The sequence below is a fragment of the Carassius carassius genome, chromosome 8, assembly GCF_963082965.1.
Source record: "Carassius carassius chromosome 8, fCarCar2.1, whole genome shotgun sequence".
NCBI classification, from domain to species: domain Eukaryota; kingdom Metazoa; phylum Chordata; class Actinopteri; order Cypriniformes; family Cyprinidae; genus Carassius; species Carassius carassius.
Genome location: NC_081762.1, coordinates 5352971 through 5373742, shown reverse-complemented (window position 1 = coordinate 5373742; position 20772 = coordinate 5352971). Strand labels below are relative to the sequence as shown.

General features: G+C 33.8%; 1 protein-coding gene across 1 annotated transcript in view; it reads left to right on the top strand.

The window, feature by feature from the left end:
* The window catches only part of LOC132145043 (junction plakoglobin-like), a 62510-nt gene that overhangs the window by 15483 nt on the left and 26255 nt on the right, over positions 1 to 20772 (top strand). Inside the window, exons 2-3 of the mRNA XM_059555755.1 lie at positions 15537 to 15574; positions 17272 to 17409. Coding sequence (XP_059411738.1) covers positions 15562 to 15574; positions 17272 to 17409 — 151 coding nt within the window. The 5' untranslated portion in view covers positions 15537 to 15561. The remainder of the gene's footprint in view (positions 1 to 15536; positions 15575 to 17271; positions 17410 to 20772) is intronic.

The window sequence follows — 20772 nt, the reverse complement described above, 5'->3', positions numbered from 1 at the left end:
ACGTCGAAGCTGCCTCAAGAGAGGCCCGCTCTTGCGCTTGCTGGTTATATTCCCATCTAATGTTTGTTTGTTTCTTTAACACGTCGTCGGAGGCAGACCGGGGGAGCGGGCGATAAGGGAAAAACGGCAAATCTCTCCAGGCTCATGCAAAGTTTGCTTTAATTAGCCTGTGTCTCTGACTGTATGCAGACACCGAGGGTCTCTGGTGTGTGTGTGTGACGATGACGGAGAAGGGAGGGATTGTTTTTGTCCATCCACGGTTCAGTGTTTCACCAGCAGCAGCGACGAATCTCCTTCATCCGTGTGTCCGCCCTAATGTGTGCTGCTAATGAGAGAGGATTATGGGGATGTGAGATGAAAGGCCTGTCACTTCTCTTCTGACAAGAGAACTTGCGTGTGTGTGTGTGTGTGTGTGTGTTGAAGGTTTAATATGTGATCCCGGTGCACCCAAACTGTTTTATGTTTACAGGAGGAAAGGGAAAGCCGATAGCTTTAACCTATTTGCAGGTAACATCATTAAACATGCCCTCGCCCCCTGATCTGGGCTCGACTTTGTATGCATGTGATGCAGTATGGGTTTTCAGTACGGTAAATCATCCCTGTGGCTTTTTCCGCAGTTGGGAAATCTTTTTTCTTTGAAGTGAAGAAGCAAGGCAACGCTGTCGGCAGATGCACGTCTGTCTGAGCGCCAGCCTCCAGCTCTATGGGATTTTATTTTGTGTTTCAATAGCTTTAAATAGCATTCGGAATACATTTTCACAGTTTCATTTAAGCAGCCCAGAAGAGATGAAACCTGTTTTGTGGTGAAAGTGAAGAAAGAGACTTTTAGATCCTCATTAAAGACTGTTACGAACTTCTTGCGGAGAGGAAGAAGAAAAGAAAATCTTTTTTTGGCCATGTGTTTTTGCCAGTTTTTTCCAAGAACAAGATCTAAACAGGCTTAAAACAAGATAAATTGAGAAGGTAAATTGAATAGTACATTAACACTTGATTTTGTTTTTAAATAGTTTCATACTCCTTTGGCAAACTGTGTTTCTCTTGTTTTAAGCATCTGCTGAACTAAACATGAGTGAGGTATATGAAGAAGAAAGCAGTTTGCCACTTGTATAAATAATAAACAACAACAAAAAAAATAAAAATAAAATAAACTTAATTCAAGATGCATTCTATAAAAAAATCCTCATAACATATGCAATTTTCCTTAGCAACTAATTTTATCTTGCTTAAAGGTTGTCTAGTTATTGAGAAAACACACACAAAAAAACAACAGCAATAAAACAGATTATTAAAAAATATTCTGTGTGTGTATATGATTATTTATTCTTGTTACTTAAAATAAAATGTAATTCATTTATATATTAGTGCTGTCAAACGATTACATAATTTATGTGTGGTTAGGCCTACTGTGTATAATTATTATGTACATATAAATACAAACACATACAGTTTATTTTTAGGAAATATTTACATGTATATATTTAAATTCATATAATTTATATTATATATAAATATATTTAATATATATAAACATAACATTTTTCTGAAATATATACATACATGTGTGTGTATTTATAAATGCATAATAAATATACACAGTACACACATATATATTATGTAAACAAAAACTTTTATTTTGGATGCGATTAATAGAGATTTAACATTTGACAGCACATATATTTGACACGATATATATATATATATATAAATAAATAAATGCACAGTGCAGTGCATTAAGGCTATCAATTTTTACCTATCATGTGTTCCCGGGGAATATATAAATATATATATATATATATATATATATATATATATATATGTACACACACAGTGGTGACCAAAATTATAAGAACACTGTTATTATTATGCGAAATGTTTTTAAGTCAGTTATTTCTCTCTCTCTATATATACATACATAAAATAACAAAACTGTCATAGTATACTTTATCAATGATATTAAAAAGAAGACATAATATAGACAATACATAATAATAACAACTATCTAGACAATTAAAAAACAAAATGACTAAAACTGTAAATAAAAAATAGAAAATTTAAATCAGTTTATGAGTGATATTAAAACGGCCCGTCTTCTGATCTTCTGGCTCTTTCTGTGGGTCTTTAACCTTGAGCTGTCCTCAGGAGAGCTTCACTTCCTGTGCTATTTGCACAAATCTCATTGAGGCCAGACTGTGAGATGGCATCTGAGTCCGGGCTCGAGGGTCACGCCCCGTGATTCCTTCCCTGTGAACTTTATTGCCATGCTTAGATTTCCAGATATCACCACCTTCTGCCTTCTGAACAGGAAGCTGCGAGCTCTAGTTCCCCCGATGATGTGAGTTACACTCAGATGCTTGATAAAGACCCCGGAGCCGGATGGATGCCACAAAGATCTGTCATCATGAGTGACGGCACAGCACCACAAAATATTATAATCTTAAAATATGCCAGCGCTACAAGACCAAATGCAATTTGATGATATATTTTTCTGAAAACAAGCATAGCAAAGTTGTTTCTTCTTGGTTTTAATGATTTTTAAGGTATATTTAGCAGAAAACAAGGCAAAACGTTTTTTCTTTTCAAATTCTTTTTTAATACAGGTGGTTTACAATTATATAATTGCATCAGCTTTATTCACACCTTATGTCATTTCTGAATTAGCATATAAGTATAAAAATTATATGACTGAAACCTTTTGCATACATTTGTGTATATATATATATATATATATATAATATAGTATATTTGTAATATAATCCACTATATAACCTATAAGTATATGTGTACATGAGAATGAAGTGAAATTAGTGTTCAAATCCCTAGTGCTTAAATTTAGCATTCATCAGAATTGCAACTAGACCCCGGATAGACCCCGACCCTCAAATCCATTTTAATTAACACGCAATATGTTTACAGCTTCCGTTAGAGATATTAAGCTTTTTCTAAACCAGGCTCTTCTGAATTATGCAAATGAGCCTTCCGTGGAATCATCTCCAATTAGAGGAAGCTACTTTACATGCTTTTAAAGAAATATTTGTACATCATTTGACACTCAGCAATTATGGGCCAATCTTACATCCTTTTTAAGAAAAATTACTGAGAAAATAGAAGAGTGTTTTTCTTTTTCTTGTTTTTGTGCCTGTGTGCCTTTAGAAAGTAAACTCTCCTGAAGTGATCTTTTCAAACCGAGATGAGATGAGAAATTACATTTGTTGGTTCAGGAAAAAAAAGAACAGAATTTTCGTAAAATGCATGTATTTCCATACAATAATGCATTGTTTTAAATAGCATTTTTTAAATTTTAAAATAAAATGGCTTTGTCTTGATAAGGATAATTCTATAGCTATAGCATTTTGGTGTATATAATACAGAAAAATAAACAATATTTGTGTTGCATAATTTGACAATTAAAGTTTTATTAGAAACAATGCAATATATATGTATACAGTATATATAATTGTTTGTTGTAGTAGGATTGATGGTGCAACTATTGCTATAAGTTAGATTTTACAGATGTGAAAATCACATTATTTTGTAATGACTTTGTGCTTCTTTATTTTAAGTTAGAAATAATGAAAGCATGATAAGCAAGGCAGGTTTAATGTGCCTTTCATATTTAAAGTTTAGGTTTAAGCTATAAGTTTAAATTGGACTTTTACTCTCTATTTAAAATAAATAAATGAATGTAAATGTGGTCTCTGATCTGAGATGATGAACATCACAGCGCTGAACATAACAGCACTGAAATGGCCCTAATTAAAGCTGTTAATGATCTCAGATCTACAAAAGTGGACTGGCCTCTCAGGCACACGGTTTTTAATTGGTTTAGATCCTATCAGCTCAGCAGAAAGTTCTTTGTTACCTCTTAAGAGCACTGACTAATTAAAACTGATATACAGTAGCATTTAAAGTCCCTCAAGCAATGTTTAGCATTCTTACAACATTTAGCGAAAATAAATAGAAATAAAAGCTATCAAGATAAACCTTTAAAGTTTGAATGTTAGGCTAACTTAATGTCAGAATCTCTTTCTATAGCCTGTTTCTATATAACAAATATAATGTTTAAAGAATATTTCACCTATAAATCAAATTAGTTGAAACCCTTTGGCCATCCAAGATGTAGATGAGTTAGTTTCTTCACCAGAACAGATTTGGAGAAATTTAGCCTTACATTCCTCTTGCAGTGAATGGGTGCCGTCAGAATGAGGGTCCAAACAGCTGATAAAAACATCACAAAAATCCACATCCAATATGTCAATTACATCTTATGAAGTGAAAAGCTGTGTGTTTTGAAGAAACAAATCCAGCATTAAGGCATTTTAATTTTATACTGTCACTTCTGGTCAAAATATCAGTCCATAATGGATAATAACACATCCTCTAGTGAAAAAACCCATCCCCTTTGGTCCTCTCACATCAAAATCCACAGACATATTTGTTTAGAATTGTTTTGGACTGTTTTCACTTGTAAACGGTGCTTGATCTGTGCACATGTTTCTCCTGATTCAGACTAGGGCTTGGCGATATATCGAATATTAGCGATAATATCGGAATAATTTTGACGACGATGTACAATTTGAATATATCGGGAATATCGAATATTTCAAATTCAAGCATACTTTCCCAAAAGAACGCGCCGAATGTCCAAAAAAGGAACCTGTAACTGCTGACTGCTCTACGCCCCTCTACTACGAGAGCTGTAATGATAGCGGTTGCCAGATAACAAGAGTTATATCTCCCAATCAGAGCTCCACTGTTACAAGGATACATTTTCTGCCCGGTGTTTGCTTATTTTAAGCAATCTGGCAACCATGCGCACGTGCTCACTCCTCATTGCGGAAGAGCCGCTGACGATAATCTGAAAACACTAACAAGCTGGAATTGAGCGATCTAATGAAAGCGTCGTTCAGCCGGTCTGTGTTCTGTCGTGAGATCTCAACTGTATTGTTTGCATTTGTGATCGCAAAATAAATGCACTTACTCGACCGCTGATGTTTGAATAGAGAAACATAGGCTATGGCCATTTGGAATTACTATTGGGGAATTTCACTGATATGTTTACCAGTTTCCATAATATAGACAGAGAAAATGCAAAAGTCTTTGGTATTCATTTATATATATTTATATATAAGAAATAGCTATGTGCTTCAGCAACTAGCTCCCCATCTAAGAGGGTTTTTAGTGAGTAGGCTACATAGTGAGTACACTCAGTAAGAACATAGTTTCATGCCACAGAGCTTCTCTTAAAACCACAGACAGTTGACAGACTTGTGTTCTTAGCTTAAAAACTTGTTAAAAAAATTAAAATAAAATACTTATCCCAGTTGCATAGTTTAAATTGTGAATTGCATGCACTAAAAAGTTGACAGAATGCACTTTCTGTAACTGTTACTTAATTTGCACTGCTTCAGTTACATATAGGCCTACATGTATTCATTAATAAAAAGCAGTAAGTGATCTCTTGGTCTAGATTTTTTAACTGCTTAAATTAGCTGTTTAATCTAAATGTTTTTTTTTTTTTTTTTTTTAATGGGCAAAAGAAAATCATGTTTTATTTTTCATTATTTAAATGCAAATGCAAACATATCGAGATATATATCGAATATCGTAAAAAAATTGACAATATCGAGATATCTTTTTTTTTTTGTATATCGCCCAGCCCTAATTCAGACTATTTCATGAATAGAGGAGGCCTATTTTAGCTGGAAGCAACAACTGAGTTAAAACATGTTAATGATGCATTTGTTTCTTACGAGCATGCATCTTTTCACTTCATAAAAAAGTTAACTGATGGACTGGAGTGGTGTGGATTTCTTGTGGATTATTGTGATGTTTTTATCAGCTGTTTGGTCTCTCATTCTGACGGCACCCATTCACTGCAGAGGATCCTTGGGTGAGCAAGTGAAGGAATGCTAAATTTCTCCAAATCTGTTGAAGGGTGAAGAAACAAACTCATCTACATCTTGAATGGCCTGAGGATGCGTTCTTTTTAAGCTATTTTTTGGGTGAACTACTCTATTAACATATAAATAATAATTTATTTCAATAAGAATAAGAATCTTTTCTTGTACATCGACCATGGCAAATTAAATGCCGTCCTGCAGAGCATATTTCTCAACTAAATTGGATTCATATCTAGAACCCAATATCCCATTTTAATGTTTAAGTTCAGCAAAGTACATTTCTGCAGTTAATATCAGAGAAACCCTGAACATGATAGAGTTGAAAATGACTAGATATTGTAGCAGCAAGAAAAGAGAATGAACTCTAACAGGGAAAACTGAACTGTGATTAATGGCGCTCAAAGGCTTCGAGTTCTTCCTGTGAAATTCAGTAGATAATCATTGAGATGATCCAGTATGTCTTGTATTTAAGAACAAGGAACATCCCTTGACATTTTTTTCTTGTGTCCCTTCCATGCTATTGAATTACAGTGATGTTGTATTTCCCCCCTGCCGGAAATGTAATGCTCCCGCTGCGGGTCAGTCGCTAAGGTTTTAAGGTCCTGTTACATCCATGTGGTGGAAACGTGAGTGATAATCTTTATGTGACACTTTGTACTGGCTCTCTGCCAAAAGCCATAGGGGTTATATTCTGCACTTTTGTATAATTTCATTTCATGTAATTGGTCTTGTAATGGGTCGCATTCACTAAAACTGCACGTGGGATTCAAATTTGCTCTTATTCTTGTTCAGTCTAAGAAAAGTCTGTAAAAATAGGACCCTAAGAAGAAATTTTAGAGCTTTGATCTCCTCATTTTTGAAAGAAATGTAATATTTTATTCAAGGATTAAATTGCTAAAAAGTGACAGTGAAGACATTTATAATATTTAAAATATAAATATTTATAATAAAATAAGAATAAAAACAAATATTTTGACGGTTTTCACCAAAATATGAAGCAGCACAACTGTTTTCAAAATGATTAATAATCAGAAATGTTTCTTGAGCAGCAAATCAGCATATTAGAACGAAAAAAAACAGCTTTAAAACAGAAATTAATTACATTTTAAAATATAAAAAACATTAGTTCACAATATTACAATTTTCAGTATTTTTGATCAAAGATCAAAGCATGTATAAATTCACACTTGTGTATCTGAGATATAAAGTGGCAATTGTGAGAAACTACCTTTTTTTATTGCAGTTCTCTATTGCAACTGTAATGTAAATCTAGGAGGGAATATGTTAATGAGCTTGTTACATGTGACATGGCTATGTTGCGAACAGAATACTACAGTAGACAAAGCCTATGCACATTCCATGCTTACTAATAAATGCTGGTAAAATTCATTCCAAAGAGTTGTCATGATTGAACTATGAATAGATATGCGTACATATATGTACGTGTTTGTCAGTTTGCTTCTAACAAGCAAGTCTTAAGTAGTTCATGTGCACCTGATGAGCATCGTCTCTGCTTATTTGCAACGGCACTATTTTGCACTGCACTTGTTAGCCTATATTGTATTGGTTGTTATGTAAATTAGTTGTTGCATCTGTGTTCTTTAATTTACACGTCCCATCGGTGCTGTTTCGTAATTGCGTTCTCGCGCACATTTGCCCTGTTTAGTAAACCTGGTCTATAGTTTGATATTAAAGCCCCATGACTGTTGTTGAATGACCTGATAATGTAGAAAATTATTTCAGTAAATGTTCTGTGTGAGCTGTGAAGCCAGCTTTCCACAGCGCATACTAGAACATGTCTCCATATTGAGCTAGAAAATTGAGTTTTTCTATCATATATCCCCTTTAAATTGGTTTAGAATCTAATATGAGCGAATCATCTTTATCACGATTATATAATGCTTTCTAATGGCTGGTATAACCGCATTAGTGTGTGGATGTTTTCTTAGGTGTCCTATAACTCTATCAGAATGTTTTCCACTGTAACTTTAGACCAAAACCTCTCTGCATTTACGCTGAGTTTTTATCCCAACAGATGTTCGATCACACCGCCAGGGAACTCAGCTCTTGGAATAATTGTATACGTAACTGTGTATCCGTCCCTGCATCTTTCGTCGTAACAGTCAGTCGTGGTTGGCGTTTCTCTCGACTTCCTGTCTAAGTGTTGGAGCGCGGAGTGCAGGTGACTTTGTAATTCAAGTCCTGGCGTGAGGTGACTCACGGTATCATCAGCTGCGCTCCAGGAGTCTGGCAAAACCTCGCTGGCTCCTGCAGATCCTCCTGCCAAGCTCCTGTCGTGAATTCAATTTTCTCAGTCCTGCTGAGAAGCTGAAAATATGTGAACGTGTACAGATGTTTCTATCGACATGGCTCTGTCAAACTGAGAGGCTCTTGAACACAAACCTGCGTTTAATTATCATTTTACAAGGGCTTTTCTTCTAAAGCAACTTGCTATTCACTAATTGAAAGGACAATTTGTTTAGCCTCTGTCTTTGCAATCAGCATGAAAACAAAATTGATCATATTTTCTTTCTTAATACATCTTGTTGTGAATGATTCATTGGTGCAAAATATACCAAAGTAAACAGTGTTGGTCTTTGCACTCTTTCATCAAAATGCATTAATAACATCACGAATGCATGCTTTCTTCAGAAACCTCTTTTCATGATCCAATCAATCCATGATGGATAATATCAAGCCCCATCACACATTTTTTTACTCGTTCATGCATTGATGCAGGTGTGTTGTGAACACCATTTGTGACCCTGGAGCACAAAACCAGTCTGAAGTCGCTGGGGTATATTTGTAGCAATAGCCAAAAAAACATAGTTTTAAAATTGTCGATTTTTCTTTTATGCCAAAAATCATTAGGATATTAAGTAATGATCATATTCCATGAAGATACTTTGTAAATTTCCTGCCGTAAATATAACAAAACTTAATTTTTGATTAGTAATATGCATAGCTAAGAATTAATTTGGATAAATTCAAAGGAGATTTTCTCAATATTTAGATTTTTTTTGGACCCTCATATCTCGGCCAAATATTGTCTGATCCTAATAAACTATACATCAAGGGAAATCTTATTTATTCAGTTTTCTGATTATGTATAAATCTTAATGTCGAAAAATTTACACTTAAGACTGGTTTTGTGGTCCATGGACAAATTTCTGCTGTTTTAAATTTTGACGTTTGGCTTTTTTACAAGGTTAAAAAAAAATTGTAATTTTTATAAAAAAAAGATTTCTATTTAGCTTTATTTTTATTTCAGTATTTTTTTGTGTGTCATTTTAGTACTCAAGATTAATTTCTTTTTAACAACAAAGACACTGATTCAGTTGATGTTTAAGCAGTCCCAGACATCAACTCCTGGTCAACCACTCATCAGCAACTGACAAGCCAATTAGATTGCTTATATATTTTTTTTTTCTTTTTAGGACTAGTCCACTAGTCATTTTGGCATCCGAATGATTTGTTGATTTTGCAGATGTGTTGCGCATCATTAGAACATGCATTATAGTTGGACATTTGCTGCTACATGTAATGAATTTTATCTTATGCTTAAATCCTCACACACACACATGACATACTCTCGCTGGCGGACTCTCAAATACAAATCCGTCTTGACACTCGTATAGTAAACACAAAGTACAGCAGTGTGTCTGAAGAAGTCATACAGCAGCTGACAGGTCTGCTGCTGGTGCAGTGTTCAGTGTCAAGTGTCCTAAATACAGCAAAGACCCTTAGGTTTATCTGCTGCGTGTGTGTGTGTGTGTGTGGATCACAGGTAGCTATTGTAACACCAGAACAATGGCGACAGTGTAAACAGGTAGTGTCTGATGAACAAAACAGACTGAGATCTCCTCGAAGCATTAATCATCATCAGAGATGTCGTCTTCTGCAGGAAGTGAGTCATGGAGAAAGAGATATATTACACTGACTCGGACAGTCCTTGGCCTTCTTCAGGACAATGGTCAAAAAATAGAGACTTCCTGTCTTTTCCTCACAGCTCTTTATTTTAGACCTTTCCACTGCAGTTTCCCTCACATCCAGAGAAAACATTTTCTCACAGTCTCTTTAAAGCCTACCATGTATATTTTTATTTTTAAAGCATTTAATTTAGTTAAAAATACTAAATATGCAGATACAGTCTATTTATATTTAGTAATCAGGCATGTGCTCTGCCAAATACAAAAAAAAGAAGGAAAACCTGTTTTCCCCTCATTTAGTATGCCTTTATAATAATAATAATCATAACAACAATAATAATAGTATTAATAATAATAATAATGATTTATTATTAGGGGTTCAAGCATGTCGTGCTGAAATACTTTTGTAATTGTAAAGATTATTATTATTGTTATTTATAATAATAAATTAAATAAGTAGAATATATGACTATTACATAATAAAGTATGCATAAAATATATTATTATTACAATGTTTATCAACAACAACAATAATAATTATTTTAATTTTACAGTAATAACATACTATTATTTCAACAGTAATTTATATATTAATTTATTAGTTTAGTTTTTAAAATGTAAAGATTAATTATTTACAAATTATTATTATTATTATTAGTGTTAAATTATATTAGTGTTATTAGTGTCAAATTATAAAACATAAATCAATAAAATATGGTATTTACTATGTATAATAATAATAATAATGTGTAATAGTTTTTTTTTTTTTAGCATCCTGGCTATCAATGGCTGCTTGTTCAGCCAATAGCAGGCGTGTTCAAGAAACATGTTTGCAATCATTTTTATAAAAAATATATTTATTTTCTTCCCATTTCCAAAGACATTACACACTTTTAGTTTTAGTTTTCTTCGAGATTTGATGTCAGGAATTTGTCATTTTTAACGAAGTCAGCACTCAAGTAAATGACTCTGCTGTCACTAATAAATTACTGTACAGAAGCACTTCTGAATGATTTTTATTAGATAAGCTGCGAATTTACTCTCCACAAAGACATGCCTATAAAGTCACTCTATATGCATATTCACAAAATGTGCGTCACTTAACTCTAAATTAGAAGTTTCAGCCTGGCCGAGAGCCTTTAGAAATGAAATATCAGTACTGTATGTTCTGATTAGTATGATTTTGAAGAGTTGGAGAGCATTTTTGTTCACATCCCTGAATTTTAAACCATAGTTGGGACGCTGTATGCAACATCTCATTTTTGAGATGAAAGCACTCAAGTGTAATTTTCTTCTTTGGCGCTGCCATCCTGATCACATGTGCAAAGCTCAGTATTCTGTGTCTGCATTCATCAACGAGATATTATAAGAATAGTTTCTGTCACTTCTATCATCATTTACTCACCCTTTTGTTGTTCCAAACAGTGTGACTTTCTTTTTTCTTTACAAGTACAAAAAGAGAACATTCATGCAGCTTTATTATATCCACCCCAAAATGAAAACTTATTAAAGATACCCAACCTTAGAGCATCCAAGATTTAGATGAGTTGTTTCTTCATCAGAACAGATTTGGAGTAATGTAACATTCCGTCACTTGCTCGGCAGTGGATCCTCTGCAGTGAATGGGTGCCGTCAGAATGAGAGACCAAACAGCTGATAAAAACATCACAGCGATCCACATTGCTCCAGTCCTTCAGTGAATGTCTTGTGAAGCAAAAAGCTGTGTGTTTGTAAGAAACAACATTAAACGAGTCACCTATACATGAATACACAAGTCGTCTTGTTTGAATCAGGGGAGAAATACCACAGATCAAGCACCATTTCCACGCATTGTTGGTGGATTTTTACTAGAGAAAGTGTTCTGCATCATAGACTCAATTGTGCCCAGAACCTAAAGTTAAAATGCCTTATTGATGGATTTATTTCTTACAAACACAGCTTTTTACTTGGATTACTTGTGGATTTTTATGATGTTTTTATCAGCTGTTTGAACTTTCATTCTGGCGGCACCCATTCACTGCAGAGGATCCATTAGTGAGCAAGTGATGTAATGCTAAATTACTCCAAATCCGTTCAGATGAAGAAACAACATCTTAGATAGCCTGAGGGTGAGTTAATCTTCATTTTTGGATGAACTATTCCTTTAAAGTCTTCTGAAACTTTTTTTGTAGGAAGCTTATGTCATTGTAAAGTAACTCTCATATCAAACTGACACAAGCTGCCATCAACCATGTTCAACCTTCACATCAAATTTTAAATTTTTGGATGAACTCTGCCTTATTAAGCATGGTAATTTGATGTAAAAATAAGGAAGGCACAATACACACATCGTCTTAAGCCTTGTTAACCCAGAAAACTTTTTTTAATTAATCAGTGCATGCATAATTAATGGGTGTTTAATGCCTACTAGGCTAAATGTTTTTCCAGTGTCGTGGCTGCTCATCATTTGATGACATCTTCCCATTTTCATCAGTTTTAAGGTGTTTTTTGACTGCTGGAGTTCCGTGTCTGACTCGATGTGTGTTTGGGTTTGTGTGTTGGTGTCTAGCTGTATGTTGATGTGATTAATGAGAGTGGAAAATGCAGGGCACGTGGTGTCATAACAGCAGTTAGCAAATCCCCATATGCTGTATGGAACTGAGGGACAGCAGCAAACTGTACTCATACTGGGATGTTTTATAAAGAGAAGCTGAAGACGAGAAAAGGGCAGGAGCGAGATATTGGAGAGAATACTAAACAGAGGTTCCTTTTAAAGCAGGATTCCATTTAAATCGAAATAGAAGGAAACAAAAAAAAGAACAAATAAGATCTTGTAAGATGTGGAACCGTAAGGAAGTAGTTCAAAGAGGTAAAATTGATTAGTCACTGCTTTTGTGAAAGAAATTGTGTCTTTTCTTGTTTCATTTTTGATGATACGCTCTTGCAAGTGTTTTTATATTCTTATTAAAATTCAGCTCCTAGTCTTCGTTTCCACATCACTAATACAAGAGAGAGCATCTGATTTTACTTTGAGTTATTTTTGAGCATTAGGATATGAAGATATTGACAGTCGGAAATCAAGATGTTCTTTCTTTCACACCGTTTTTATTTTTATTTTTTATAAAGGTCAAGAAGTCATCATAAAAGTCAATGATTGTAACTGCTGGAAAAAGTATATACTGGCTTCTATAATGCATTATTTTTAGTGGTATTATATGTGGGGATTGAAAGAAAACTGCTATGAATGACAGATAATTGTAATAATTCATTATATTTATATATTTTTCATTTTATTTTCGCTGTTAATTTTGGTGTTGTTCATGTAGAAACAATATCTGATTTAATAGTAAATATTATAATTAAACAATAGATTTTATTTTAATATTTTTATTTTTATTAATAAACATTATATATTTTTAATAATTTATCACGGTTGGATCCAGTGTTATTATTGTAAGACTACATGCTTAAATAAATAGTATAATTATATAGTGAATGTAATATTTTAATTTTACTACATCATATTACATGAATAACACCAAAATTAACAGCGAAAATATAATGAAAAATATATAAATATAATGAATTATTAAAATTATCTGTCATTCATATTATTGAAATATTTTTAAGAATTAAGAATTGTTAAATATTTTTTAAATGATGTGATGAGTTATATTCAGTGTTATTAAAGCAAAAGCTTTATGCTGTAATAGTAAATATTATGATATGATGGTGTTTTTAATGTAAAAATTATATAGTAAATGTTGTAATTAATACATTTTATTAAAAAAATTAAATGCTTTTTTAAATATTTAGTTATTTTTAGTGTTATTAATGTAAAATGTATGCTTTAATAAATATTACTTTTTAATATATTTATTTAAATAAATAAAATTCATAATTTATTAATACTCACTATTAGCATGCTATTATATTAATATAAGAATTGTATCTTTTAAATAATAATTACAATATTGTATTTTATTTTGATAAATATACATTTTATTTAATTTAATTCATCAGCACATTCTTGGAGATGGATTCCAGCTTTAAATGGGGGCTCAAACCCTCCTGGTTTTAAAGGGGTCATATGATGTTGCTAAAAAGAACATTATTTTGTGTATTTGGTGTAATAAAATGTGTTAATGTGGTTTAAGGTTCAACAAAACACATTATTTTCCACATACTGTACATTATTGTTTCTCCTCTATGCCCTGCCTTTCTGAAACGTGCCGTTTTTTTACAAAGCTCATCGTTCTGACAGCAAGGTGTGCTGTGATTGGCCAACTATCCAGTGCATTGTGATTAGCAGAATACCTCAAGCTTGTGACAGAAATGTTATGCCCCTTGTCATACTGTGATGCGTGTCCAGGTCAGAACACCGGTGCTACAAGACAAAAACAATAAAACTCATTACAAACAAGCCATTTGTCACATGGCCCCTACACAGGGTTCATTGCTCCCTACTCCCTGAGCAGAAGTTTACTTCACTTCGTAACATTCATTCATGGATTTGCACTGTGCAACATCTTCACACACGGTCAAGTGTGACATCATATACCTCTGTAAATAAATACAATTTAAATTCATGTCTCACACACTTAACTGCACTTAGAATGGAACATGTAGGTTCGCTTCGAACTGGAATCATGGGGGAATATCATGTGATGTCCACTTTGCAGGGCACTTACGTTCGAATTGAACAAACGTCCAAAGCAATAAGAGAAACAAACGAAATGTGCAGAACAGGGGGTCGTGAGGACTGGAAATGAGAACCGCTGCTCTACACTGCTCAAAACTCGCATTTGAATCATCAGTGTCAAATCCTTTACATAAGTAAACGTACAGTACTTACAGACAGCGAGAATAAAGTTTACGCCTTCTTTCTTTGCGTGAACATTTTTGTGGCTTTATGCAAATCTTCCCACATCATGATGTAGACATGTGGGGGCGTGTTTAAACAAGACGTTTCAGGGGGGTGTGGACAAGTCTTAACTTTTATAAAGAAAATCTCTTTGGATTTGAGACTTTAGTCTTTGCTACTTTACAGATTTTCTTTATTCACCAAGAGCTTGTAACACTCCAAAGAGAAAGGAAAACTTGAAATCGCTTCATATGACCCTTACAATAGTTTAGGTTCAGATTTGTTAAGAAATATAATATTGCAAAAGCACGGACACAGAACTTCTTCTCACTGTTTGTTTGCAAGGCTGGTGACATTTTTGTGAACGTGTCATTCGTGATTTTTCTTTCTGAAATGAAAGTAGAGTGTTAAGTTCACGGCTCAGAGGCTTTTTTGCTCCTGAAGTGGGGTCAGATGAAGGTGTCGTCTTTATTCATCATGCCTCGCACCTCCAGTCATATCTCTGCCTGTAGTCTGTGCTTTTTATAGTCATGAAGGATGCAGACATTAAAAACAGAAACCTTCACTGAAAAGACTCTTGAGACTCTCAGTCCTTGGGAATATAAACTGTAGGTCCCATCGACCTGCTCAGAACTACAAATGAAGCTTTGAATTTCCACTTTGGGGAAGCTACTATGATTTGTGCGATCGTTCTATGCAGTAGTTTTATAAATAGCATTGCCTGCTCACTATTTTTAAGTCCCAGTGGTGCTTTTCGCTCTAAACTGGTGCATGCTGTCACTTCACATTGCAGATCACTGCATTCATACTGCATCCCTCCTGTTCTCTATGCAGTCTAAGAATTTTCTCTGTGTTTTACCACAGGCTGAATTAAGGCTGGACAGTGGTGATGTCACTGCAAAGTAAGTTTAATCTTTTAAGGATTGCTAAGTTTCATGTTTTCAAATGTTCTTTTCATCTATTTTCTTAAATTTACCTTTTTGTTATATTGGACATGCTATACAGATATAAACTGGCATGAAGATACAATAAAATCCAAACATCTGAGTCCAGCTTTGCCATTTAATGTGGATTCATATTAATACAAATGAATAAATGATATTAACAGCAGAAAAAATTAAGTGAATAAAATTAGCATAAATCTCAATGTCACAGCATTTCATTTTTGCCTCCTTTATATTTTAATAAGAGCAACACATGAGCTGCATGGAAAAAACATTAATTTCACAAGGTCAATGTCAATAGTTTGCTTATTAGTGACTTAAGAATAGTAAAGGATTTAAGAATTCACTTATTATAATATAATATAATATAATATAATATAATATAATATAATATAATATAATATAATATAATATAATATAATATAATATAATATGTTTTATATTAATTTTGAAATTAAATTTAATGTGTGTTTATATATATATATATATATATATATATATATATATATATATATATATACAGTGTATATATAAATACACATTAAATTAAAAAAAGTTTTTTTTAAACAATAATTATATATATATATACATTTTTATGATTATATAATTATCAAATATATTATTAAAATATGCAATTAAAGACTACATGAACTGTTAATAATAATATTAATGATATATATACCAGTTAATCTAATGTTATCTTTATTATGTTTAATATATTAGTATATTTATAATATATATTACGTATAACATCACTAATTCTGACTTGTAAGCAATATATATATATATATATATATATATATATAGAGAGAGAGAGAGAGAGAGAGAAAGAGAGAGACACACACACACAGAGAGAGAGAGAGAGTATATATACATTAAATGTAATGTCTGAATATTTCTACATTGAATATAAAATATTCTATAGAAAAATATTCTTTCTATTCTATTGAAAATATAGGCAGAGGCTACTTACATATATATATAGTTACATATACATACATGTATTACATTATAGCATATTTTCTTCGCAATGGATTTTATTTAAACTAAGTGCAAATAGCATCAGTTTTCATTATCTGCTATTTACACTGTTAAAATAGCAGGATTTCTGATGTTTATACTACTTAATACAAATAGTCGCAATTATCTGCACCTCAGTTTTGTTGTACATTATAAAACAGTATGCAATAATAACTTGCTGAGTGTAAATTTTAATTCAAATTATTAAATGGATGCCACCTTATTGGGACGATAAAGCCCTCCCTACACCTCTCCTAACCCTACCATAAACTTTACAATTTAAATGCTTTTCTGATGAGATTTACAATTTTAAAAGGGAGAAAAAAATTTGAAAAATGTTTGCCAAAACCCGGATTCGAACCCCATCTACACCAATGGAGCTAATGACTGCTGAAGTTTCTTTTGTACTGTTGACTAGCCAAATCACACATTTGTCGGTGTAGCAAGTGTAAATAGCCTCTGCCAACAAGGCGGGCTATTTGCACTTAATGTAAATAGACACTCTGGAAAATATATGATGCTCAAATTTGAATTAGCTAATTATTTTTAGTGAAAACACATCTGCTGACTCTATTTGAAATGAAGCTCTAAGCCTTTGTCAAATATTGACTAATATTCCTGCTCATCTCCTGCAGTGAGTGAGGCAGAGGGTGCTGTGAAGGTGGAGGAGTGGCAGCAGACGTTTTACGCCCCAGACTCGGGCATTCAGTCGGGAGCCACCACCATTCGAGATGAGGACAGCGTCAGTGCCAGCGCTGGCGAGAACGCCACAGGTAATGCGTGCTCTCCAAAGGTCTCCATCCGCCTCTCCGGAACATTTTGATGAATTATATGACCCGAGGACCTCCGAAATTTCACATTCGAGTCAGTGGCATGTAGCCCTTCCACAAGGGCTGTGTCGTTTCACTGGACTTCCACTGGACAACATTCAGAATGTGTTTTTTGGTTGGGGGGGTGGGGGGTGGGATTTGGGGTTGCTTTCTTAGACATAAATGTACACAGTCTATGTAAGGATATGCATTAAAGAGATAGTCACCCAAAAATGAACATTTGTTGTTAATTTGTTCACCCTCAGGCCTTCCAAGATATATTTGACTTTCTTTCTGCTATTGAACAGTACAGAAGATTTTTAGTTGAAACTGTGGTCCCTGGCAGGGCCATTGCTAGTGGGGTGAAAGGTGGTGATGATTATAGGAGCCCACGGCTGAAGGAGGTCCCCCGGCGATTTCAACCAACTGGCTGAGGGCAGCCTGAAAAAATACGATCATGAAAGTTGACGGGCCACTGTTGCCCATCATCACGAAAGCTTATCATTTTCACGTGTTTTTAAGCCTTGCCAATTTAAACATTCAAAAGACTTTAAAGCATTCAAACACAAGACACAATTACAGTGCGTTCGTGCGCAAAGTTTGCGTCCTCCTGCACCTGAACGAGCAAATACAAATCACAGTTTAAACAAACAGAAAAAGATGTGAAAGAGCCCAATTCAGCACCCGCGGTGTTCTGGTGTTCAGGTCTCACGCAGAGAAAAGCGTCTCAAAGCGCTTGAACACCAGATTTGCCTTCTTCTTCTTTAAAAAATAAATAAATAAATAAATTGTTCAAACACTTTGACCTGACCATGTTTTGCCTATGTGTTTTTTCTTTAAGTGCTAATGCGACCTTTTTACACCACAGACAAAAAAAATAAAGCATTACTTGGTAATTGGTCAACAAATTATTGATAGTTGTGTAAATATTGTCATAACAGTTGTCCGAAGTTTTGTTTGATTGTAATTCATTACTTTTCTGTCAAAGTTATCTGACAGAATCAAGATGAATTTGTTCTGACACAGTTTAACTCTGAGTTCTTGTCATATTTTATTACCATTTTCTAAACTATAGCAAATAAACTGTGATAATGTAAGAAAGGTTGAAGGTGTCTGAATAAATTTTGGTCTGACTGTATATTTAAGTTTTACATTGAAGACTATGCAGTGGTATTTTACATTTAATTATTCGGTTTCTGTACCTGGACACCTACAAACTTGAAAAAACTTAAACAGTGTGTAAATAGCACAAATAAATAAATAAATAGAACGAACGAACATACAAATTAAACAATTTCAAACAGGGCTTGTACAACGTGCACCGGGGCCCTGCTGACCCCAGCAACAGTCCTGGTTCCTGGTGATAAAAAAAAAATTGAAGTTAGCAGCTACCGGCACTTTGATAGTCAAAAAAGCATATACAGGCAACACAAAATGTAACCTGTGTCTCCTGATGATTTATTGAGGTCTTATGAAGCGAAACGATCCGTCTGTGCAAGAAACTGAACATCATTTACAACATTATCGTCTGTAATCTAGAGTCTCTGGCAAACGGTCCGGAGTCAGTTCGCAAACAAATCATTCTTTTGAATCGGTTCTTGAACCAGTTCACCAAATCAGACTGAAGCATGTGCAGCACAGATCTTCAAGTAACTTGATCAAAACTCACTTTCGGACGCCTGACAGTCATCCTGACTCGAAATTAGCCAAAATATCAGCGTATATGATTCTATGATGCTGATTTTACGCTCCAGTTCCTCCAACAGTCTGAACTGAGGAAACAGTTTGGTTTGTTCACTTTAAGGGCTTTAGACATCTAAAGAATCCACCTATTTGTTGCTTTAATATAATTGCGTGTACGTGATGTCATTGCATAATTACATAAACAAATTATTAAACCGAACAAGTGCATAGAAGTGAAGTGTCCGAAAGAATTTCCCCATTTTCCTGTGGCTCTGGATTACAGGTAATAATACTGTGAATAGTGTTCAGTTTCTTGCTTCATAAGACCTCAGTATATATCGTCAGGAGCCATTGGTTTTAATTTGGTGATATACTTTTTTTTATTCTTAAAAACCAATAGCCATTGAATTGCATTATTTGAATCATCAAGAACACGGTTACAGCTAAAAATCTTCTTTACTGTTTAACGCCAGAAAAGAGTCACCTACATCTTTGATGGACTAATGGTGAGTAAACTAACAGCAAATATTAATTTTTGGGTGAACTTTCCCTTCATTGCTTTCATCTCTATGAGATGCATATTAAATGTACCTGTGGTTTTCTCATTATTCGTTGTTGTCATGGTGCATGTCGTCACTTGTAAATATCTGGGGATTCTTCACTATGGCAGCATGTGTGCTTGCATAGTTTGGAAGAAAGCTGCAAATTTATTGTCCTCCCAGAGCCAGTGACATTTAGAAACTCATCCAAACACTCAGTTCAGTAGGTTCACTCTATATGGTTTGAACATTATTGCTATCACAACAGAACCTCCGAAGACCCCTTTCAGACGCTCGTGATGCTTCCAGCATGGATTGCACTTTATTCGGAGAGTCACAGGCACGCTGCCATTATTCCCACCTCTGGTTCTCTGGTGTCAATCTATTCGGTTATTAATGCGCCCTTAACCACGTCTGTACTGCATCACTCTACAAAATATAGTGTGATACAACGTGTGTTATAAAATTATGGCGTCCGAAATCTAATTGGACAAGCCACGTTTGAGCTCCTATAGATGGTAAAATAGCCTATAAGTGCACACCTGTGACTGCACATTGATTCTATATTAACTCACCAAGTCTGCAAAATTAGGTACAGTCAGTTATTGTCAGAAGAAGCAATTAATAATAATAATAATAATAATATATTAATCAGTGAAAGAAGTGATAAATGTAATATGTTAATAAAAATTTATTATTATTATTATTATTTATTATGATTTGTATTACTATGTGAAGCTGAAGTGTGATACAGAAAGTCCCAAAAAGTGTAGCACTGACTCGGAAACATCACTTTAATAATAATAATAATAATAAATTGATTGGTGGGGGAAGTGATTAATGTAATATTTTTAATACAATTATAACATGATTATTATTATTACTTTTATTATTATAATGTGAAGCTGGAGCATATTTCTGAGCCATAGAAATAGCACACTTCACATTTAAGATATTTTACAAATATTTTGAATGTTTAAACACCTCATAACAGTCATGTTGCCATTATTTATATAGCACTTTAGAAAACAGAGATGGCTTCAAATCAGCTTCACAGTGTTAAATAGCAAAGTAAAAGAATCAGTTATGCAGACTTTATTATCGT